Raw genomic sequence first — 25,455 nt, forward strand, 5'->3', positions numbered from 1 at the left:
TACAGTAATTTTTATGTACCGTTGTTTATATTTACAGTTATATATATGTACAGTCATTTATATGTACCACTATTTATATTTACAGTAGTATATATGTACAGTCATTTATATGTACCGTTATTTATATTTACAGTTGTATATATATATATACAGTCATTTTTATGTACCGTTATTTATATTTACAGTTATATATATGTACAGTCATTTATATGCACCGCTATTTATATTTACAGTTATATATATGTACAGTCATTTATATGTACCGCTATTTATATTTAAAGTTATATATATTGTTGTAAAAAAAAAAAAATGAGTGAAAAGAAGAGAGAACCCAGTCCAGGAGACTCGGAACAAGCAGAATTCCTTTATTGAGACGTGTTGGTTAATCTGCAGTCATACAGCGTCTTTAAGATGTGTCTGCAAGAGACTACTAGAGGTCCGCAGTCTGCAAGTTCTTTCATGAGTCTCACACAAGTCTGAATTAAGACAAAGATTTCATGTCTATATTGTGTTCTTAGGAGGAGGGGATTTGGCTAAACAGAGCATGCAAATTAAGAGTTGGAGTCAGCATGGCATAGGTGTTAAAAAACGGCCCAGCTACTGACCACACAAGTTAATCAACATAGGGTTTCTGTAGTATAAAAGCAACACCCGAAGACAAAGACAGAGTCGTTTAAAGCATTTGCATCACTGGCTTAGCCTGTAGTGAGAGAGATAAAGGTTAAATGTCCCTCCTAACTGGGATGTTAATGAAATTATATAATTAAAAACCAGAGAATATAACTTTTCAGTTATACGTAGATTATTGTTCATTTGGAATTAGATGCTAGAAATTTATATTTCCACAATATGTAGTCATTTATATGTACCGTTATTTATATTTACAGTTGTATATATATATATATATACAGTCATTTTTATGTACCGTTATTTATATTTACAGTTATATATATGTACAGTCATTTATATGTACCGTTATTTATATTTACAGTTATATATATATGTAGTCATTTATATGTACTGTTATTTATATTTACAGTTATATATATGTAGTCATTTATATGTACCGTTATTTATATTTACAGTTATATATATATATGTAGTCATTTATATGTACCGTTATTTATATTTACAGTTATATATATATGTAGTCATTTATATGTACTGTTATTTATATTTACAGTTATATATATATGTAGTCATTTATATGTACTGTTATTTATATTTACAGTTATATATATGTAGTCATTTATATGTACCGTTATTTATATTTACAGTTGTATATATGTACAGTCATTTATATGTACAGTTATTTATATTTACAGTTGTATATATATATATATATATATATATATATATATATACAGTAATTTTTATGTACCGTTATTTATATTTACAGTTATATACAGTTGAAGTCAGAATTATTAGCCCCCCTGTATTATTAGCGCCCTTGTTTATTTTTTTCCCCAATTTCTGTTTAATAGAGGGAAGATTGTTTCAGCACATTTCTAAACATAATAGTTTTAAAAACTTATTTCTAATAACTAATTTATTTTATCTTTGTCATGATGACAGTAAATAATATTTTGCTTGATATTTTTCAAGACACTTCTATGCAGCTTAAAGTGACATTAAAAGGCTTAACTAGGTTAATAAGGTTAACTAGGCAGGTTAGGGTAATTAGGCAAGTTATTGTATGATGATGGTTTGTTCTGTAAACTATCGAAAAAAAAATTAGCTTAAAGGGGCTAATAATTATGTCCCAAAAATGTTTTTAAAAAAATTAATAACTACTTTTATTCTTGCCGAAATAAAACAAATAAGACTTTCTCCAGAAGAAAAAATATTATCCGACATAATGTGAAAATGTCAATGCTCTGTTAAACATCATTTGGGAAATATTTAAAAAAGAAAATAAAAATGAAAAGGGGGCTAATAATTCTGACTTCAACTGTATATGTACAGTCATTTATATGTACCGTTATTTATATTTACAGTAGTATATATGTACAGTCATTTATATGTACCGTTATTTATATTTACAGTTGTATATATGTACAGTCATTTATATGTACCGCTATTTATATTTACAGTTATAAATATGTATAGTAATTTATATGTACCGTTATTTATATTTAAAGTTGTATATATGTACAGTCATTTATATGTACAGCTATTTATATTTACAGCTATATATATGTACAGTCATTTATGTGTACCGTTATTTATATTTACAGTTGTATATATGTACAGTCATTTATATGTACCGTTATTTATATTTACAGTTATATATATGTACAGTCATTTATGTGTACCGTTATTTATATTTACAGTTGTATATATGTACAGTCATTTATGTGTACCGCTATTTATATTTACAGTTGTATATATGTACAGTCATTTATATGTACAGTTATTTATATTTACAGTTGTATATATATATATATATATATATATATATATATATATATATATATATATATATATATATACAGTAATTTTTATGTACCGTTATTTATATTTACAGTTATATATATGTACAGTCATTTATATGTACCACTATTTATATTTACAGTAGTATATATGTACAGTCATTTATATGTACCGTTATTTATATTTACAGTTGTATATATGTACAGTCATTTATATGTACAGCTATTTATATTTACAGCTATATATATGTACAGTCATTTATGTGTACCGTTATTTATATTTACAGTTGTATATATGTACAGTCATTTATATGTACCGTTATTTATATTTACAGTTATATATATGTACAGTCATTTATGTGTACCGTTATTTATATTTACAGTTGTATATATGTACAGTCATTTAGGTGTACTGTTTTTTATATTTACAGCTATATGTACAGTCATATATATAATTGATGCATATGTTTAAAGAAATACACTTAACTGCTTCAAAATGTATGTTTACAATATAGACGAGCCTAACTTCGATTGCAGAGCAACAATTTAAAGCATTATTATTATGTTTACCAGAGAGTTTACCAATAATCGAGTGAATGTTGATCATTTGTGTGCATTTTAAGGCCTGTGACTGTCTGAACATTTCAATAAAGTTTAAAGCATTTAGGCACAAGACATTTAATCATTTGTTACTTTAATAAAGTTTATTTGATTTAATTATTCATACAATGAAGACTTCACAGTGTAATTTTACATCAGATAATTTAATTTGTGTGTCTGGAAACTGTTCTGACTGCACAGAAAACAATAAAGCAGGTTTGTTTCACCGTTATCTTTATTCTATTGTATTTATCTGTGTAAGTAATTTCTTTATTTTATTTTTTACGCATGAGTCAATCCCATACAGAGTCACTATAATCAATCTAAATTAACGCATGTGTTTCCTAACAGGGATATTTAAGTCATCTGAGGGAAATGTATTCATAAATTTACAATATATGCTGCAAGAAATGTCAGATTATCACAATAGTTTTTTGCAATAGCATGCAGCTTTTTTGTTTTGATGTCATTCCTGCACTACTCTATTGAGTGCAAGTTGTTCTAAATAAGTGGTAATGTACATCCAGATGGTGATTATTGCTGAATAAAGCTCTACAGGATTATCAGCAGCTGCTGTATAAGACTTAAGGGTTTATTCTGAATAATCACCGGCTGGATCTACATTATGCTGATTATTACACAGCCACAAAACTAAACTATAACTGAACTTCACTAGAACTAATAGTTCCCCTATATAATTAATACTTCTTGTTTGCATTGCCTTACATGTTGATTCCCTGAATGAATCTTCATTTGTGAGCCACAATTTTGATAAAGCATCAACTAAATGACTCAAATGTAATGTAAATGCTAATGATGACAAACAGCAAACAACTAAGCATGATCAAACTAATGACAGAAGTGTGTTCTCACCCGTCGTCTCCCACGAGCTGGAACGCCCGGCCCATCCCGAACATGGACTGGGCTAAGGCCAGGGCGGACGGCGTCTGGATGGGTGTGAGGGCGGGGTGGAAAGGACTGTCCCGACCCAGACTGTGGGGCCCGGGAGATGTGGGCTGGGAGCGTGTCGTCCGCAGCTGCGATGATAAAACAATTGTTAGGGTTAGTTCACAAAAAAATCTAGGTGTTTTTATTGTTTTACATTTTACAATAACTATTAAACAATATAACAATTAAAAAACATTGTCATTATATCTAAATGACTGATAGCTCCGCCCTAAATGACTGATAGCTCCGCCCTAAATGACTGATAGCTCCGCCCTAAATGACTGATATTCCAGCCCTAAATGACTTATAGCTCCGCCCTAAATGACTGATAGCTCCGCCCTAAATGACTGATAGCTCCGCCCTAAATGACTGATAGCTCCGCCCTAAATGACTGATATTCCAGCCCTAAATGACTTATAGCTCCGCCTTAAATGACTGATAGTCCAGCCCTAAATGACTTATAGCTCCGCCCTAAATGACTGATAGTCCAGCCCTAAATGACTCATAGCTCCGCCCTAAATGACTGATAGTCTAGCCCTAAATGACTTATAGCTCCGCCCTAAATGACTGATAGTCCAGCCCTAAATGACTTATAGCTCCGCCCTAAATGACTGATAGTCCAGCCCTAAATGACTTATAGCTCCGCCCTAAATGACTGATAGTCCAGCCCTAAATGACTCATAGCTCCGCCCTAAATGACTGATAGTCCAGCCCTAAATGACTTATAGCTCCGCCCTAAATGACTGATAGTCCAGCCCTAAATGACTCATAGCTCCGCCCTAAATGACTGATAGTCTAGCCCTAAATGACTTATAGCTCCGCCCTAAATGACTGATAGTCCAGCCCTAAATGACTTATAGCTCCGCCCTAAATGACTGATAGTCCAGCCCTAAATGACTTATAGCTCCGCCCTAAATGACTGATAGTCCAGCCCTAAATGACTTATAGCTCCGCCCTAAATGACTTATGCCTCCGCCCTAAATGACTGATAGTCCAGCCCTAAATGACTTATAGCTCCGCCCTAAATGACTGATAGTCCAGCCCTAAATGACTCATAGCTCCGCCCTTAATGACTGATAGTCTAGCCCTAAATGACTTATACCTCCGCCCTAAATGACTGATAGTCCAGCCCTAAATGACAGATAGTCCAGCCCTAAATGACTTATAGCTCCGCCCTAAATGACTGATAGTCCAGCCCTAAATGACTGATTGCTCCGCCCTAAATAACTGATAGTCCAGCCCTAAATGACTTATACCTCCGCCCTAAATAACTTATAGCTCCGCCCTAAATGACTGATAGTCCAGCCCTAAAAGACTCATAGCTCCGCCCTAAATGACTGATAGTCCAGCCCTAAATGACTTATACCTCCGCCCCAAATGACTGATAGTCCAGCCCTAAATGACAGATAGTCCAGCCCTAAATGACTTATAGCTCCGCCCTAAATGACTGATAGTCCAGCCCTAAATGACTGATAGTCCAGCCCTAAATGACTTATAGCTCCGCCCTAAATGACTGATAGTCCAGCCCTAAATGACTGATTGCTCCGCCCTAAATGACTGATAGTCCAGCCCTAAATGACTTATACCTCCGCCCTAAATAACTTATAGCTCCGCCCTAAATGACTGATAGTCCAGCCCTAAATGACTTATAGCTCCGCCCTAAATGACTGATACTCCAGCCATAAATGACTGATTGCTCCGCCCTAAATGACTGATAGTCCAGCCCTAAATGACTTATACCTCCGCCCTAAATGACTGATAGTCCAGCCCTAAATGACTTATACCTCCACCCTAAATGACTGATAGTCCAGCCCTAAATGACTGATAGTCCAGCCCTAAATGACTTATACCTCCACCCCAAATGACTGATAGTCCAGCCCTAAATGATAGATAGTCCAGCCCTAAATGACTTATAGCTCCGCCCTAAATGACTGATAGTCCAGCCCTAAATGACTTATAGCTCCGCCCTAAATGACTGATAGTCCAGCCCTAAATGACTGATTGCTCCGCCCTAAATGACTGATAGTCCAGCCCTAAATGACTTATACCTCCGCCCTAAATGACTGATAGTCCAGCCCTAAATGACTGATTGCTCCGCCCTAAATGACTGATAGTCTAGCCCTAAATGACTTATACCTCCGCCCTAAATGACTGATAGTCCAGCCCTAAATGACTTATAGCTCCGCCCTAAATGACTGATAGCCCAGCCCTTTCTGAAACAGGGCCCTGATGTTGCATCAGGTCCGGATGATGCAGAACCTGACCTAAACTATTTGCAAATGCTGAGTGATGTAACAGTCTGCTTTGTGTTCTGATTGGCCTTTTGTCCACTGGGGTTTTACACTCATGGAATTTACGTGAGAACAAAGAAACAATGGTGCCTGAGGCTGACAGTAAGGACATTTCCATTTACTGATCTCTTATTGCCTAGACATACCCAGATTTTCTTTATAGGGCACCTTTATCATAGCACATGCTTTAATTTGTGCTCCACAAATTACTTAAATTTGACTCAAAAGAAGTCATATACAAACAAGGCAAGTGAATCACAGGCTAATTACAATTTTTGTGTAAACATGTGTTTGACACATCTTTCAGGAACACAGAGAACTCACCTTTCCAGCAGCGTCCATATCGAGGCGCAGCGGGGCGGGGATGTTACGTTTTCCAGGTGTGATCGGCGATGTGATTGGCTGTGTGTCATACAGCGTATGGTTGTATGTGGGTGAGGGCGGGCCACTGTGAGCGTATTCTGTCCGGCATTGGCTGAGCAGGTGGGTGGTGCCCTGCGAGTGTACCATGTGACCTGGGTGCACCGCTAGGGGCTTTAATCTGGCTCCGCCTACTGCTCCTTCAGCTCCTCCCAGTCCCACAGTCTCCAATGACTCCAGCGAGTGGGCGTGTCTCATGCTGTCAATCACACGGCGCAGCCCTCGCTCCTCCACCTCCCTCTCCATCACATCCACACACGTCCAGCGGCCACGTCTGTATGGCTCGCCCGGCCCCTGGTCCAAACGCACCACGCGGAACCGCGAGCCACCCGCATCCAACGAGTTCTGCTTCCGCGCCGTGACAGGAGTGGTCGGCTGACTGCAGCTCTGCTGCGTCTGGAGGGCGGGGCTTTGCCGTAGTGACAGCCCATTGGATATAAACTGAGTCGGGGATGTGGTCTGGCTTTCAGAGCCCCGCCCATGGGCGGGGTTTCTGGCAGAAGGGGGCGTGGCTCTTTGAGTCCCAGGGCTGAGGAGCTCCACAGGATGGCTCTCCGCAGAACTCTGATTGTAATCCGAGGTGACGCTGGTGATCTGAAATCCGCTGCGTTTCTTTCCTCCACTCATTCTGGATGTGTCAGCGCAGTGACGTTATGCTTCTGCGCTCCGAATGCGATCTTTGTTCATTATCTGGCACTTAAACAGTAAAGAGAAATCCACACAGCAAAAACTCTTTAAGAACAAAACGTCCTACCCATGCCAAAGTGAAAAAAACATGTTCTCCGTCCTCACAGGTGTGCGGTCAGACCTGTCAAAAGCGAAAGTCACGTAAATCAGATTTGTTCCATTGCATTTGCCACTCCGTTTCTTCCCCCTGCGGCAGTTTCCAGTATTTCGACTGTACAGCAAAAAGAGCAGTTTCTCTGCCCAGTGGTTGCGCAAGCCTCAGCTCTGATGGCTGTTTCCTCTGGCTGTCCTGCAGAGTGTGTGTGTGTGTGTGTGTGTGTGTGTGTTTGCAGCTCCAGACACAATGAAGAGACTCCTGAGCATGCACAGATCTGAGGATTTCAGTGTCAATCAGTCCATCCAAAAGATGTTAGCGACATAAATACCATAATTAGGGCGTTTTTCTGCAGCTCAGAGTCTGAACGTGTCGGGGCATCATTTCAGGTCTGCAGGACAAGTTTGGTAACTGCAAAAACAAGAAGTTCAGTTTCCGTTGACATTCTGTTCAGGCGATATGTGAAAGAACTGTCAAGAGCAGACAGAATCAAACTCAATCCCCACGTCTGCAGATACACGTCTGCTCACAGGATTCACCTTAAAAGAAAACGTGACTAGAGCAAGTGGAAAACACTCAACAACTCCAGGAGTAAACCTCAAACAGAATTACTCTGAATGCCACAGTTCTGACAGCGCATTTGACTCAAATGAGAAGTGATCTTGCTATTTTTAACGTTTAAGTTAAACTGGATCAGATGGAAAAGCTCTGCGATTTTGCTGAAAAGCTCAAAACACTGAGAAAATTCAAGAGTCTAAAATGGAGTCTGGAGAAAGTGTTCTCACAAATTCAGATTAAAAGCAGGTCAATATTTTCACTTAAATCTGAATTAAAACCAGAGGACAAAACTCTGAGCAGCTTTAGGACTAAATTTAAATTAGAAAGTACCACATGTTATAACTAAATAACATTTAAGAAAGATGGAAAAGTAACAGCACTAAACTAATTTCAGTAATTAGAGTCTGCAAATTAAAAATTGATCATGCATTTATCGCCAATTAAAAAAAGAGAAACCATCAAGAACAAAACTCACAAACTATAAAGAGTTTAAACTTTAAAAGTTGGCATCCCGAATTAAAACTGGAGCCAAGCACATTTGATTTCAAAGCGGATCAAGCTTTTAATCCTCAGAAAGTTCAGAACTCGTTATTCCGCACATCAGACCTCTAAAGCATGCCAATTACTTCAGCAATTTCAGACTTGCACGAAAACCAGACCATTACTGCAAGCTCTGCGTTCTGTTATCAAGATTTAACTTCACAGAAAAACCCAACCAGTTGCACATCACTAGCTCGCGCAGAAATGACGTCATCGGACACGCTCGTGCACGCGCGCACGTCTATCGCCTTAAGCAAATACCCGCACGGGCACGCGCGCAGACAGTGAAGAATTGCACAACAGTGCTGCAGCCCAAAGTTGACATTTACCCAAAACAAAGCAAACCCGCGTCAGGGCAGGTCTGCCCGGAGAACAGTAATAACACAATCACTTCAGTGAAGAGAGTCTGAGATTTGTAAAAATCCCACAAAATGTAAAACAGTGAGTCTGTGTGTTAATCCCATGAAGAGTCTCGCTTGACAGACGCAGACTGAGTGAACTTTCACACACTGAAGAGCGGGAAAAATATATATAAATATATAAAAAAAATAAGATGAATCCACAAGGCTGAAAGTCCCGTTAGAAAGCGGGAGTTTGTCTCTTCCACACCCGAGCAGTGTGTTTATTCTCCATCAGTCCGATAATCTACTAATCACACACACACTCTCACACACACCCACACACCCTCTTCCCGTTTCTAACGGTACATCCACGAACACGCCGCCGCCGCACTTTCCTTAACAGTTTTCTTCTCGGCTTTTCTTTAAAGCGACACTTTCGAGGACAGATTTGCAGATTAATTCTCCTCCAACGAAACTGTTGACAACTTTCCATCACCCGGAAGTTCCGCCTCCTCTCCTGCGAATGAATCCTACTACGGCGAGGGCGTGGTTCGTGAATATGAATGAAGCCAGTCAAACAATGCAGCCAATCAACGTCAGTTTGACTCTATTAATATTCATAAGATAATCCTTGGCTGTAGTATGATTCGTAACGTCGACAAACACGCTGAAACACAGAATTTAGAAGGAAAGCTAACTACAAATAAACCATTAATATTGTTTTATTCATAATAACAACAATAATACTTCACGTATATTCTTAATGTACGTTTGAAATGGTTAAAAAGCATAATGAAGTAAATTCAAATGAAAGATGTTGGTTCACATCGCCACCTAGCGAATACGTCAAACAACTGCATCTTCTTCATCTTAAGGGATAGTCCACACAAAATTAAAATATACTCATTATTAACTCACCCTCAAGTGTTTCCAAATTTCAGCACGATTCTTCTTTCTGTTGAACACAAAATAAGTTATTTTGAAAAATGTTGGAAACCTGTAACTATTAACTACTCTATTAGAAATAAACAACTGGAAGTCAATGGTTACAGGGTCACATTTTTCAAAATAACTTCTTCTGTGTAAAAAAAAAAAAAAAAAAAAACTCAAACAGGTTCAATGAGCGACTGGTTAGCTTTAGTGGGCGAAACAGGGTTAAAAAAAGATCATTGTAGGTAAATTACAGAGTTTTCTTTGTAAATTATTCCTTTAAAACAATCAAAACAAAAATGCTGCTGTAAGATGCGTCCACTCACCGACTATGTGAGCAGGAGAAGATTATTTTAAAACATTTAAAGATCCTACTGACCCCAAACTTTTGACCGGTAGTGTGTGAGTGTGTATATATATATATTCTCACAGGCCACTTTATTAGGTACACCTGTCCAACAACTCATTAAAGGCATATTTCTATACCAATCACATGGCAGCAGCTCACTGCATTTAGGCATGTAGACATGTTCAAGACTATCTGCTGCAGTTCATATCGAGCATCAGAATGGGGAAGAAAGGGGATTCAAGAGACTTTGAACGTGGCATGGATGTTGCTGTCAGACATGCTGCTCTGAGTATTTCAGAAACTGCTGATCTACTGGGACGCACAACCATCTCTAGGGTTTACAGAGAATGCTCTGACAAAGAGGAAATATCCAGTGAGCGGCAGTTCTGTGGGCGCAAATGCCCTGTTGATGAGGTCAGAGAAGAATGGCCAGACTGGTTCCAGCTGATAGAAAGGCAACAGTAACTCAAATAAGCACTCGTTACAACCGAGCTCTGCAGAAGAGCATCTCTGAACACACAACACGGCCAACCTTGAGGCGGATGGGCTACAGCAGCAGAAGAGCACACCGGGTGCCGCTCCTGTCAGCTAAGAACAGGAAACTGAGGCTACAATTCACACAGACTCATCAAAACTGGACAATAGAAGATTGGAGAAACGTTGCTGCTCTGATGAGTCTCCATTTCTGCTGTCACATTCGGATGCTCGACTCACAATTTGGCCTCAACAACATGAAAGCATGGATCATCCTGCCTTGTATCAGCGGTTCAGGCTGGTGGTGGTGGTGTAATGGTGTGGGGGAGATTTTCTTTGGGTCCATTAGTACCAATTGAGCATCAACGCCACAACCTACCTGAGTATTGCTGCTGACCATGTCCATCCCTTTATGAGCACAGTGTCTCCATCTTCTGATGGCTACTTCCAGCAGGATAACGCAGCATGTCATACAGCTTAATCATCTCAGACTGGTTTCTTGAACATGACGATGAGTTCACTGTACTCAAATGGCCTCCACAGTCACCAGAGCTCAATCCAATAGAGCAGCTTTGGGGTGTGGTGGAACGGGAAATTGGCATCATGGATGTGCAGCCGACAAATCTGCAGCAACTGTGTGATGCTATCATGACAATATGGAGCAAAATCTCTGAGGAATATTTCCAGTACCCTGTTGAATCTACACTATTAAGAATTAAGGCAGTTCTGAAGGCAAAAGGGGTCCAACCCGGTACTAGTAAGGTGTACCTAATAAAGTGGCCGGTGAGTGTAGTGCATGAATTGAATGAATATGATACATTATAAAATAATAAACAGCACCGCTTTATTTGTGTTTCTGTTGTCATACACATCAACACACATTTGCTGATTAAGAACAAATCTGATTTAAGCACAGGAGGGAATCCTGAAGATCTGTAAAACCCAGAGTGTTCATGACCTGTTTAATCTGAACATTTAATAATCTTAATGGCGGTCACATAGTGTTTTAATGAAGTCATAAAATACAGTAACAATATTTACCATACTGTAGTGAAGGAGGATAACAGTAAAAGGATCTCCTTAATGTTTTATACACTGTGTAGTAACCGTACTTCAGCTCAAGCTGTGGGTTATTCTGAATATCGTCATATCACATGACAACACAACTACACAACCCCTCGTACCAAGACCTTTAACTAGATGGTAGATAATCATTCTAGATTATATGCAACGCACACACACACACACACACACACACACAAACAAACACATACGCACGCGCACACACACACACAGATCAGTTCAGGTGAACTTCAGATGTTTGTCGTCCGCGATGCCGTAATGTTTCTTGTTCTCCTCAAACACCTGTGTCAGGCCCTGAAACACACACACACACACACACACACACACACACACACACACACACACACACACACACACACACACACACACACACACACACACACACACACACGCACACGCACACGCACACGCACACGCACACGCACACGCACACGCACACACACAACAGAGAGTACATATTAATGTGTGTATGAGTGTATAAATGTGTTACAGCAGCTGTATGAATGTGCACGTTACTGACCTGCATGTAGAGTGTGTGAAGAGCGTCGATGTCTTCTTTACTGGGACACGGAGTCTGACTTACAGGAATGGGACGTCCAACTGTGCGTGCACACACACACACACACACATACACGCGCACGCACACAAACATAAAGATAAACACACACATACAAACATACACAGACGTGAACACACACACACGCAGAGACGCATAGATACAGACATACACAGGAGTACATATTCACTCACACACACACACACACACACACACACACACACACACACACACACACACACACACACACACACACACACACACACACACACACACACACACACACACACGAAAAATCTTGAAATTACTAAAGCAGACGCTTCTGAAAGTTTTCATTCAATGTGTGTGTGTGTGTGTGTGTGTGTGTGTGTTTAAGTGTTTGTATGTATGTGTGTCTGTTTGTGTGTGTGTGTGTATATTTAAGTTTTTGCGTGTATATGTGTGTGTGTACATGTGTGTGTGTTTTCGTGTTTGTACATTTGTGTGTCTGTTTACGTGTGTGTTTATTTGTGTGTGAGTGTGCATATTTATGTGTTTGAGTGTGTGTTTGAGTGTGCATAAATGTATGTATGTTTGTGTGTGTGTGTGTGTATTTGCATGTCTGTTTGTGTGCGAGTATATGTGTTTAAGTTTGTGTGTGTATGTGTTTAAGCGTTTGTACATTTGTGTGTGTTTGTATGCTTGAGTCTGTCTTTAAGTGTTTGTACATGTGTGTGTGTACGTGTGTGTATATATGTGTGTGCATTTGTATGCTTGTGTGTCTGTGTGTGTTTATATTTGCGTGTCTGTGTGTGTGTGTGTATGTGTTTAAGTTTGTGTGTGTATGTGTTTAAGCGTTTGTACATTTGTGTGTGTATATTTGTTTGTGTTTGTATGCTTGAGTCTGTATGTGTGCGATTGTGTATATTTGTGTGTTTGTACATTTGTGTGCTTGAGTGTGTGTGTGTATGTGTGTGTGTGTGTTTAAGTATGTGCATATTTGTGTGTTTGAGTTTAAGAGTGTATAGTTGTGTGTGTGTGCGTGTTTTGTGTTTGTACATTTGTGTGTCTGTTTACGTGTGTGTTTGTGTGTGCTTAAATGTTTGCATGTCTGTTTGTGTGTGTGTGTGTGTGTATGTGTTTAAGTGTTTGTACATTTGTGTGTGTATATTTGTGTGTGTTTGTATGCTTTGTTTGTTTGTGTGTGTGTGTGTGTGTGTGTATGTCTTGACGTTTGTGTGTGTGATTGTGTATATTTGTGTGTGTTTGTATGCTTGTGTGTCTGTGTGTGTATATTTGTGTGTCTGTTTGTGTGTGTATATTTGTTTAAGTTTTTGTGTGTATATTTGTGTGTTTGTGTGTATGTTTTCGTGTTATTACATTTGTGTGTCTGTTTTGAGTATGTGTGTATATTTGTGTGTGTATGACTGTGTGTTTAAGTGTTTGCATATCTGTGTGTGTGTGTGTGTTTGTGTTTTTAGAGTGTATATTTGTGGGTGTTTGAGTGTGTGCTTAAGTGTTTTTATGTTTGTGTGTGCATAATTGTGTCTGAGTGTGTGTATGTTTAATTTGTGTTTGTGAGTGTGTTTATTTGTGTACGTGTTTGTACATTTGTATGTGTGTTCAAGTGTGTGTACATTCATGTGTTTGTGTTTAAGTGTATATATTTGTGTATGTTTGACTGTGTGCTTAAGTGTTTGTATGTTTGTGTGTGTGTTTAAGTTTGTGTGTGTGTTTAAGTCTGTGTATATTTGTGTGTGTGTGTGTGTTTAAGTGTTTGTATATTTGTGTGTACATTTGTGTGTGTGTGTGTTTAAGTGATTGTGTGTGAGTGTATATTTGTGTTTGTATGTGTGTGTGTATATTTGTGTGTTTATATATTTGTGTATGTGTGTGTATTTGTGTGTTAGTGTGTGTTTATTTGTGTGTGAGTGTGTCTAAGTGCTTGTGTATCTATGTGTGTTTGACTGTGTTATTAAGTGGGAGTATATCTGTGTGTGTTTAAGTGTGTGTGTATATGAGTGTTTGTATATTTGTGTGTTTAAATGTGTGTATATTTGTGTGTGTTAACTGTGTGTTTAGGTGCATGTATAGTTATGTGTGTGTGTGTGTGTGTGTGTGTGTGTACGTACCGACGGTGTGTATGGGTTTCCTGTACGGCAGCAGCCCGAAGCTGTACTGGAAAACTCCTCTAGCATGAAAGAGAGGCAAAGCCACGCCCATTATCCTCTGGAGGCGTTCCTGCATGCGGCGGAGGGCGGAGCCTGCGGGATTCTCCATCTGGTCGAAGAGCTCGTTCTCCCCAAACGAGAACACTGGAACCAGCCACGCTCTGCACACACAAAAACAAGTTGGGTTTTTATGTTATATGGGGACTCTCCATACTGTAGCTATAATGATGTGTTTAGTGTACGGACTCGCACGCACACGCACACATGCACAGACACACACACACACACACGCACAAAACACACTCACATACATGCATATGGAAAGAAACAAACATGGACATAGTGCACAAAAACCCACTGCACAAACACACACACACACACCCGTGTTTGAGGGCGAGTTTGATGAAGCCTTTGCGCTGCAGCAGTTGCAGTGTCAGTGCTCCAGGCCGCGCCTCCAGAGACTCCGGAGCTCCGCCCACTGCAATGACGGCCGCTTGACCCCCGCCTGGATGACCCAGCAGGTAACTCGCACTGGCCTTCTCACTGGACACCAGCCCTGCACAGGTCAGAGGTCACACACAGACAGATGAAGACCAAATTATTCACCCTCCTGGAGAAATGAAGTATCTCGCAGAACATCACACACTGACATCACGGCAAGGATTGAGGAATGAGTTATTAAAATTATTCATTCATTCATTTTCCTTCCGCTTAGTCCCTTTATTCATCAGGGTTCACCACAGTGGAATGAACCGCCAACTATTCCAGCATGTTTTACCCAGCGGATGCCCAACTTCCAGCAGGATAACGCAGCATGTCATAAAGCTCAATCATCTCAGACTGGTTTCTTGAACATGATGATGAGTTCACTGTACTCAAATGGCCTGCACAGTCACCAGAGCTCAACCCAATAGAGCATCTTTGGGATGTGGTGGAACAGGAGATTGGCATCATGGATTGAAGCAGTTCTGAAGGCAAAAGGGGTCCAACCCGGTACTAGTAAGGTGTACCTAATAAAGTGGCCGGTGAGTGTGTCTGTCAGCCCTTCACAATATTAATTCACTGTTCTAATTATACTTTAGGCATATTGTTATTGCTATGATTATTGGTTGTTATTATTTAGTAACTGAATCATGTTGATTCTTAATATATTTTAATATATTTACTTCAATGCAAGCAGTGTTCATATATTAAACAGAACAATATTTGCACATTAGTAAATATACATTAAAATAATACAAAAAAATTAATAATATTGCTTTTAAATGCTTAAATATATTTCAATAATATTATAGATAATATTGGGGTCTGTTCTTCGTACTTCGCTTAAATGATCTAAGATGATTTGACAGATACTGGATCTTTTAATCTTGATAACTGATCTCTCGCTAATTTGGTTCTTCAAACAAGTTCGCGAATCAGATTAGAATGTCTGGATGAACTGATCTGAGATCGCTGCGTGTGTTGTGAAGGACAGATCTATCAATCCTCGAAATCATGATCAGCAATCAGCACCGATTGGCTGACGGTACAGCAGCGTAATGACATCATCTGATTAATATTCAATTATCCATGTGAGCAAAATGACAGAAAATTAGCAGTAAACGGTTTGTTAAATATGACACGCAATAACCTTCCACATTTGTCATGAGCTGCAGGCTTTACACTTTTATGTGTCAAGAGTATTCATCATGTGTTTCAGTGCAAATCAGTGTATTTAGTTCCACATTTAGAGAAGATTTTCATTATTATAGTAGGCGATTTTTAATCGGTGTAAAGAATAACTGGATGTTTACAAAAGCATTTTCATATTGGTAAAGGCGTCTGCAACTTTTGTGAAGCATCAAATCATCACCATATTAACTATCAAAACATGTTCATGTCTGCATAAATGTATTATTGCTTTAAAAAAAAGTCACATATTGTGCATTTCTATTATACACAATTTGTACTAAAGCGATCAAAAAAGTTCATATCAATAAGTTTTCTCTTTGCACCAGCAGATGGCAGTCTTTGTTCTTTCATTTCGAGGGTGCAGATTGCATAAGTTTTATTAATATGTATAACTTTATTTATTTTATTAATGACTATAACTTAATATAAATTGTTAAAACATATTTACCATTTTCCCAAGTGTATATAACTACTACTGTAAGAAAATATCAGAATTCGGAGCATACTTTCTGTATTATCTTTGCTTGAACTGAGCTGATCTAATCCTGTTTATATGAATTGAACCTGCTCCCGATCAGGTTTGAGCTAGAAGAACTGTTGCTATGACAACAACTCTCGGATCAGCTTTGAAGAACGAAACGATCCTGGATTGTGTCAAATCGTCAATATCCAAATCCAGCTAACTGAGTAATCCACGTACGAAGAACGGACCCCTGCTCATATTTCAGATCGTCTTGGGCCTGAATGTAGTTGATAAAACACTGATCAAAGTATCATCTAAAAGTCACTGTTTATTTAAAAACACAAAAGGAATAGGTTTTGTGTGAAATGTTTTAGAGTAATGATCATGTTGTGTTGACCTTCTATTATTATTAATCTTCATGAGTGTGAGCTGGACTGCAGGAGTTATGAGGATGAAGCTATATCGATTCAGAAAAGCAGCCCTGATTTACCTCTTTATTTCTGCCGGCTGTAAAATCACCATAAATATATCAGACGGACAGCTGAGATCTGTACCTCTGCTCATTGTGTGTGTGTGTGTGTGTGTGTGTGCGTGTGTGTGTGTGTGTGTGTGTGTGTGTGTGTGTGTGTGTGTGTGTGTGTGTGACTGTATTACCTACTTGGTTCTAGTTCAGACTTTCCACACAACACTTTCACAACATCATATTACCCAACGAGAACAAACAGTAAGGTCAAACACACACACACACTCACGTTTTTCTATCTCACTGAGGACATTGCAGATATGCAGTCTTCATAATGTTTAGTTTCAAGTGTTTTCATTCATGAGGAGCAGAAAAACATCAACCTCACACAGAAATGAACTAAAGCTCTACACAAACACTCTTAACACAGAGAAACTTTCACTCACACACACACACACACACACACACACACTCTTTCATCTCTCACACTTAATTGCTTGCACACGCACGTGCACTCACACCCATGTGCACAAATGCACGCACACACCTCCGCACATGATGTATTCTCTGAAGAAGGGCACCCTGAACCAGAACGGCAGCATCAGCAGGTACGGCGTGAGTCCCGGGAACATCTGGGAGAATCCGGACGCCTCCGTGCAGAAGTTCCCGAATCCACCGGCCACCAGAACACCGTGCGGATGGAAACCCAGCAGGTAATTGTGCCTCGGGTCCAGATCCACCGTCTTGACCAGCTGAGATGAAAAAAACAATCTCATTTATAAGAAGACAGATGGCAGATTGAGTAAAGAAGCTCAATAAAATATATATATATATTTATTGTTTAATTCTTTTCAGAACTGACAGAAAATCTAAGCTAAATATCTGAACAAATTATATTCCAGATCTGAAGTTGATATCTCCAGAATTGAGCTTTGAGCAGTTTTTAGTTTGGCTGCAGTACCAGACTTGACCACCAGGTGACATACAGTTTCTATTGGTGACCATATAAGGGCGCCCCCTATTCCTGTGTAAGCTGATTAGTGATATTTTTTCATACTTTTCACAGTATTTGTAAAGTAGTCATCAAATCCTAAAGCAGTTTGAGGGTTTTTGATTTTAATTAACCCTCTAAAAAACATCTTTAAAACCTGGGGTCCGTTCTTCGTACCTCGCTTAAATGATCTAAGATTATTTGGCAGATCCTGGATCTTTTAATCTCGATAACTGATCTCTCGCTAATTTGGTTCTTCAAACAAGTTCGCGAATTAGATTAGAATGTCTGGATGAACTGATCTGAGATCGCTGCATGTGTTGTGAAGGACAGATCTATCGATCCTCGAAATCATGATCAGCAATGCAATGATTGGCTGACGGCACAGCAGCGTAATGACATCATCTGATTAATATTCAATTATCCATGTGAGCAAAATTACATCAAATTAGGAGTAAACCGTTTGTTTAATATGACACGCAATAACTTTCCACATTTGTTGTGAGCTGTAGGCTTTACACTTACATTTGTCAAGACAAGAGTATTCATCATGTATTTCAGTGCATATCAGTGTATTTAGTTCTACATTTAGAAAAGATTTTCTTTATTATAGTCGCCGTTTTTTAATCGGTGTAAAGAATAACTGGATGTTTACAAAAGCATTTTCATATTGGTAAAGTCGTCTGCAACTTTTGTGAAGCATCAAATCACCGGCATATTAACTATCAAAACATGTTTATGTCTGCATAAATGTATTATTGCTTTAAAAAAAAGTCACATATTGTGCATTTCTATCATACACAATTTGTACTAAGCGATCTAAATAGTTCATATCAATAAGTTTTCTCTTTGCATCACCAGATGGCAGTCTTTGTTCTTTCATTTCGAGGGTGCAGATTGCATACGTTTTATTAATATGTATAACTTTATTTATTTTATTAATGACTTTAATTTTATATATATAGTTAAAAAATAGGCTATGTACCATTTTCCCAAGTGCATATAACTACTACTGTAAGAAAATATCAGAATTCGGAGCATACTTTCTGTATTATCTTTGCTTGAACTGAGCTGATCTAATCCTGTTTATATGAATTGAACCTGCTCCCGATCAGGTTTGACCTAGAAGAACTGTTGCTATGACAACAACTCTCGGATCAGCTTTGAAGAACGAAACGATCCTGGATCGTGTTAAATCGTCAATATCCAAATCCAGCTAACTGAGTAATCCACGTACGAAGAACGGACCCCTGTACTTGTGGATCGCTGTAGCAAAGTAATGCCTTTGACTCTGATGAGTATTCTTGTTGCAAATTAATAAATAACTGTAGCTCATTAATAACTATCAAACACCAGTATATGCATTCTTAGACCTTTCCAACAATATATAGTTTGTCGTGATTAGATTAGGATTTAATTGCAATATAGTGAAGGAAACTTGAGAATCCAGCTGGCAGATATTGACAATCACCGATTCACTAACGCATTGATTCACTGACTCACTGAATCACTTACTCACTGATTCACTTATTTGCAGATTCAGTAACTCTCTAATTGACTTACCAACCCACTGATTCACTTACTCGCTGATTCATTAGCTCACTGACTGACTTACCAACTCACTGATTCACTTACAGATTCACTTACTCACTGACTCACGAAATCACTTACAGAGTTTACTTACTGATTCACTTACTCATTGATTCACTTACAAACTCAGTGATTCACTTACTCTCCGGATCACTTACCTATTCTCTTACTCGCTGTTTCACTCATTCACTAACTCACTGATTTACACAAGCTGATTGACTTAACTCACTGATACACTTACTCAATGATTCACTTAGACTCACTGAATCACTTACTGACTGATTGACTTACAAGCTGATTGACTTATTCACTGACTGACTGATTCACTTACTGATTTGCTTACCAATTCACTGAGTCACTTACTTGTAGACTCACTAATTTACTTACTCACTGATTCACTTACTCATGACTCACTGGTTCACTTACTCAACGATTCACTTACTCATTAATTTACTAACTTGCTGATTCTCTTACCAACTCACTGATTTACTGACTCACTGATTTGCTGACTCACAGACTTACTAATTCTCACTCACTGGTTCATTTAATGATTTTCTGACTTAGTCTCACTGATTCGCTTACTCGCTGAATCACTTACTCACCTACTCACTGATTCACTAAATCGCTGATTCGCTAACTTACAGACTCGCTAATTTTCACTCACTATTTCACTTAATGATTTGCTGATTTAGTCTTGCTGATTCAGACTTGCCAAATTGGTTGATTCACTTACTCGCTGATTCACAGACTCACTGATTCTTAGGCTCGTTGATTCACAGACTTGTTGAGTCACAGACTCATTGATTCAGAGACTCACTGATTCACAGACTTGTTGATTCATAGAATCGTTGACTCATAGAAACGCTGATTCAGACTTACGATTTAACTTACTGACACACTGACTTACTCACTGATATGCTTAGTCGCCGATTCGTTTACTCATAGATTCACAGACTCACTGATTCCCAGACTTGTTGATTCACAAACTCACATTTTACCAATTCGCTTACTGATATGCAGACTTACGGATTTGCTGACTCACTGATTCGTTTAATCACAGATTCACTAACAGACTCACAGATTCACAGACTCACTGATTCACAGGCTTGATGATTCACAGATTTGTTGATTCAAAAACTTAAGGTTTCACTAACTAATTCACTGACTCACTCACTGATTAGCTTACTGATTTGCTTAATCACTGATTCACTTACTGATATGCAGATTTACTGATTTGCTGACTCACTGATTTATGTAATCACAGATTCATTTACTCACAGACTCACTTACAGACTCACTGATTCACAGACTCCCTGATTCACAGAAGCACTGATTCAAAGACTAACTGATTCACAGAAGCACTGATTCACAGAAGCACTGATTCACAGAAGCACTGATTCACAGACTACCTGATTCACAGACTCACTGATTCACAGACTAACTGATTCACAGAAGTACTGATTCACAGACTCACTGATTCACAGATGCACTGATTCACAGAAGTACTGATTCACAGACTCACTGATTCACAGAAGTACTGATTCACAGACTCACTGATTCACAGAAGTACTGATTCACAGACTCACTGATTCACAGAAGCACTGATTCACAGATTCACTGATTCACAGAAGTACTGATTCACAGACTCACTGATTCACAGAAGTACTGATTCACAGACTCACTGATTCACAGATGCACTGATTCACAGAAGCACTGATTCACAGAAGCACTGATTCACAGAAGCACTGATTCACAGGCTTGTTAATTCACAGACTTTTACTGATTCACTAACTCACTCACTGACATGCAAACTCACTGATTCGCTGCTGTTCTGAACTCACTGTGATTGGGAAATAATCCCTGAAATGCATCCAGATCCTCCAGCTTCTGACCCACTGTGACCTCCGACCTCCACATGAGGGCGTGTCCCGGTCCAGATACAGCCAACCAGCATACAGCGCTCCGAGCATCCACCAATCACTGAGACACAGCAGCACGAACGCGGCCAGACACACCTGAGCTGCGAACACACACACACAAATACAAACACACACAGATCAAAGGCAGAGTTTTTGTGTGTGTGTGTGTGTGAGTGAATGAGTGAGTGATTTTGTGTGTGTACGAGATTGAAAGAGTGATTTTTGTGTGTGTGTGTGTGTGTGTGTGTGTGTGTGAGAGAGAGAGAGAGAGATAGCGAGAGAGAGAGAGAGAGAGGGAAAGAGAGTGAGAGAGAGAGAGGTGAATTTGTGTGTCTGTGAGTGTTAAAGTGTGTGTGTTTGAGAGAGAGTGTTTGGGTGTTATTAGAGTGGTGAAAAAGTGAGTGAGTGTGTGAGTCAATGTGTGTGCGTAAAAGAGATTGAGTGGGTGAGTGAGTGAGTGTCTCTGTGAGTGTGTGTTTGTGTATGAATGAGTGAGTGATTTTGTGTGAGAGAGGTGAATAAGTAAGTGTGTGAGTAAATATGTGTGCGTAAAAGAGATTGAGTGTGTGTGTGTGTGTGTGTGTGTGTGTGTGTGTGTGTGTGTGTGTGTGTGTGTGAATGAGTAATTTTGTGTTTGAGAGAGGTGAATAAGTGAGTGTGTGGGACTTTGAGTGTATGAGGTGTGTGCGTGTGTAAGGGTGAATGAATGTGTGTGCGTAAAAGATAATAAGTGAGTGGTTGTCTCTGTGTGTAAGTGTGTGTGTTTATGTGCCTGTGCATACGTGTGTGTGTGTGTGAGAGAGAGAGAGAGAGATAGAGTCTCTGAAATTGTGTGGGTGTTTCTCTAAACTTCAATATATATATATATGTGTGTGTGTGTGTGTGTGTGTGTGTGTGTGTGTGTGTGTGTGTGTGTGTGTGTGTGTGTGTGTGTGATCAAGTCAAACAGTGGAGCAGGTCAAACACACACACTGTTACTAAATCAGAAGTGAACTGACTGACCGGCCGCTGCTTCACTAAAAATCAATCTGACTTCAGTAATACAGCTTATAATAATAATTACAGTTAATATAATATAATATAATATAATAAATAATTATTTATATAATAATAACATTTTAAATAGACTATTATTATAAACACACACATTTAAAATATTACTAACAACTATATTATCTCTACAATTAAATAGCAGAAATGACCTTTTTCCTACACACAACGACATAAATAAAACAGAAAACAATAAACTCTCTAGAAATAACAGCTGTATCTGTTTTTATTACAGTTTTAACAACTTAATCTACTGTCATAAAAAACACATTTATAGTCACATTTCTCTGCTTTTATACACACAAAAATAAATAAATACATTTCTAATCAGATTGGCTTGTTGTTTCTACAGTTGTGCCTCCAATTAACTCAAATGTGGTCAATTAGCCAATCAGAACCTTCCAAAACCTTGACACCATCATCTGAGTTTTTTCAGAGGCAGAATATTCTTATTGTATGTCAACCTGACTTTCAAGAAAAGGTATAACAATTTCTCAAACAATATCTCTCTCATTATTCTGCTATTAAGCAGAACAGAAACATGTGTGATCATCTTAACTTTTCTAAAAGAGAAAAAGTTTAGTCACATTAACATCTGACTTTTTAAAAAATGGTCATTTGCCTTTTATACAGTGTATGTCAACTTCTGCTTTCGACTATATATATATATATAATGTATATATTTATAATGTGTGTGTGTGTGTGTGTGTGTGTGTATATATATATATATATATATATATATATATTTATATATAAAATATATATATCGTTGAAAGCAGAAGTTGACATATATATAAATTTTATCTCAAGGGTGGCATTTAGCCAACAAAGTGATGAAGAAAGATCTGATAATGAGGATTTTTAATAAGTGTGCAGTGTTGGAAAAACAGTAAAATATTACAATTTTGAATCCCCTTTAGTACTTAGTTCATTTTTAAGGAAAGTATTGTGAATTGTGTTTCATATTATTTGTGTATTTTGTTTAAGAGTAAAACAGGCTTAAAATTGTAATATACTGTTTTACTCAACCAGTACCTTTGTGTGAAGGTGCTGACAGACAAATATTTATTTTTGAGCAGCACTTATTTTAGGATAATTCATGTTTTAAACTCATTCCCGGCACAAATGTATATCTTTTTATTTCTTTATAATGGGGTTTGTGGAGCTGCGTATTGATGGATTTGCTCTTCAGTGTTTGGACTTTCAGCAGTGAAAATTAAACATAGAGGTAAACTTGGTTTTATATTCGGATATTCAGACTTTCCCCTTAATAATATAATTTCATAAAAGTATTATTTGCAAACTCTAAATAGAGAAATCATATTAGCAGCCAATAACTATCAATGTACAACATTGCTCACAGTCAAATAAACAGTGTTATTGTTGTTTTAAGTCATCCTTGCATGCTAATTCCGATCGAATATTCCAAGTAACATGGTAAACAATACAGAGACTTATAAATTAACGCATGTGCGAATATAAAAACAACTTTACCTCTGTAAATTAAACCTCACTGAACTGAGCAAAACTCAACTACAACACTGAAAACTGGACTGACACAGCTTCAGGTTACTATAGAGGTAAAGTTGGTTTTATATTCGCACATTCAGACTTTCCCCTTAATAATATAATTTCATTAAAGTATTATTTGCAAACTCTAAATAGCGAAATCATATTAGCAGCCAATGAATACCAAAGTACAGCATTGTTTATAGTCAAATAAACAGTGTTAATGTTGTTTTCAAGTCACACTTGCAGGCTAAATCCGATTGAAAATTCAAAGTAATATGGTGAACAATATAGAGACTGCTAAATGAACGAATATGCGAATATAAAACAACTTTACCTCTATCAGTATACTAGAACTTCAGTGTGAAGCTGCTTTTACACAATCTACATTAGAGAAATAAAGATGAACTGAATAGAATAAAGACTGGAATAATTCAGACTTTCTAACTTTGAACATGTAGAAAATAAAATAAATAAATACAATTGTTAAGGAAAGCAAATATTATTCAAATAACACAATAAAACACATACATCTCTGAAAATGAATAGGAAAAACATATACTTATTAAATCCTTCCGCTTCTCCACTCTAGACCAATAATAATGACACTAATGATGATTTATGTATTTATGTGAAAATGAAAGTGAGAACAAGTGTTTGCGTCTGAGTTCGCCAAGTGTGTTGTTCGCAATAAATAAACAAAGTAAATGAAAGATTCGCTCACCCAGAGCCAAGAAGCTGAAGACCCACTGGACCACCGCGGCCGTCTGAATGCGCCTGCGCAGAGGCACGCGCAGAGGAGCGAACTCAATCTTCATCTCGGAGAGCGCACACACACAGTCACACTGCCACAGAACACACACTTACTCACTCACAAACAAACAAACAAACAAATAAACAAACAAACAAACACACACACACAGTCAAAGAACACACACAGCCACACACTCCTCTGTGCAGAGAGTCCAGCACATCAGCGCTCAGAGTCGCGTTTCTTCATCCAGCGCTTTGTTCATCCTCTGTTTCTGCGGGTGACGTCACTCAGAGGCTTTCGTTCTGAGCGCACACTGTGAATAAAGTGAGTTTCTGACACTTTTGTGAGTCTTGCTGAAGTTCGGTCAGCTCCTATCGCGCGCCTCTGTTCCGCGTGCCTTCGTGCGAGCGCAAAAGCAGCAACACACCCGTGACGTCAGCGACCCGGCCCTCTCGCTGGCCGCCAATCACATCGCGCGGATGATGCACGATCTGCGCATGCGCGCGACTGTGAACCCTTTAACCTGTCCTTCGCGCGGTCGCCAGAGGACGCTCGTGTGCTCGTTTTTTTTGCTTTCTTTTTTCTTTTG

At 38.4% G+C, this 25,455-nt stretch overlaps 2 protein-coding genes across 5 annotated transcripts in view; both read right to left on the reverse strand.

Moving 5' to 3' along the window:
• Positions 1 to 9,410, reverse strand: part of zgc:153012 — a 25,502-nt gene extending 16,092 nt beyond the window's left edge. For 3 of the 4 annotated variants that reach the window (XR_012398412.1, XR_012398411.1, XM_073938723.1), the window contains exons 1-2: positions 6,596 to 9,410; positions 3,906 to 4,069 (exon numbers count right to left, since the gene is read on the reverse strand). Coding sequence is in view for 2 of the 4 variants with exons in the window: in XM_073938723.1 (XP_073794824.1) it covers positions 3,906 to 4,069; positions 6,596 to 7,318 (887 nt within the window). In the remaining 2 variants the exon portion in view is untranslated. 4 annotated transcript variants of the gene reach the window in all.
• Positions 9,411 to 11,486: 2,076 nt separating this feature from the next.
• On the reverse strand, positions 11,487 to 25,291 carry mogat3a (monoacylglycerol O-acyltransferase 3a). The gene is made up of 7 exons (XM_073939463.1): positions 24,837 to 25,291; positions 21,476 to 21,654; positions 17,601 to 17,805; positions 14,835 to 15,009; positions 14,415 to 14,614; positions 12,268 to 12,347; positions 11,487 to 12,041 (listed from the first exon to the last, which is right to left on the reverse strand). Exons 1-7 carry the CDS (start codon positions 24,928 to 24,930, stop codon positions 11,967 to 11,969), a joined length of 1,008 nt encoding a protein of 335 aa, XP_073795564.1. The 5' UTR covers positions 24,931 to 25,291; the 3' UTR covers positions 11,487 to 11,966.
• Between the last annotated feature and the right edge of the window lie 164 nt (positions 25,292 to 25,455).

The sequence above is a fragment of the Danio rerio genome, chromosome 23, assembly GCF_049306965.1.
Source record: "Danio rerio strain Tuebingen ecotype United States chromosome 23, GRCz12tu, whole genome shotgun sequence".
NCBI lineage: Eukaryota > Metazoa > Chordata > Actinopteri > Cypriniformes > Danionidae > Danio > Danio rerio.

What these genes read in the sequence shown, in the direction of transcription:
- mogat3a (XM_073939463.1), bottom strand. Translation starts at nt 24,930, where the DNA reads ATGAAGATTGAGTTCGCTCCTCTGCGCGTGCCTCTGCGCAGGCGCATT. An exon ending in GGGATTATTTCCCAATCACA is followed by an intron (nt 17,806 to 21,475) that starts GTGAGTTCAGAA and finishes TTTTCATCTCAG; the next exon opens with CTGGTCAAGACGGTGGATCT. An exon ending in AGAATACATCATGTGCGGAG is followed by an intron (nt 15,010 to 17,600) that starts GTGTGTGCGTGC and finishes TGACCTGTGCAG; the next exon opens with GGCTGGTGTCCAGTGAGAAG.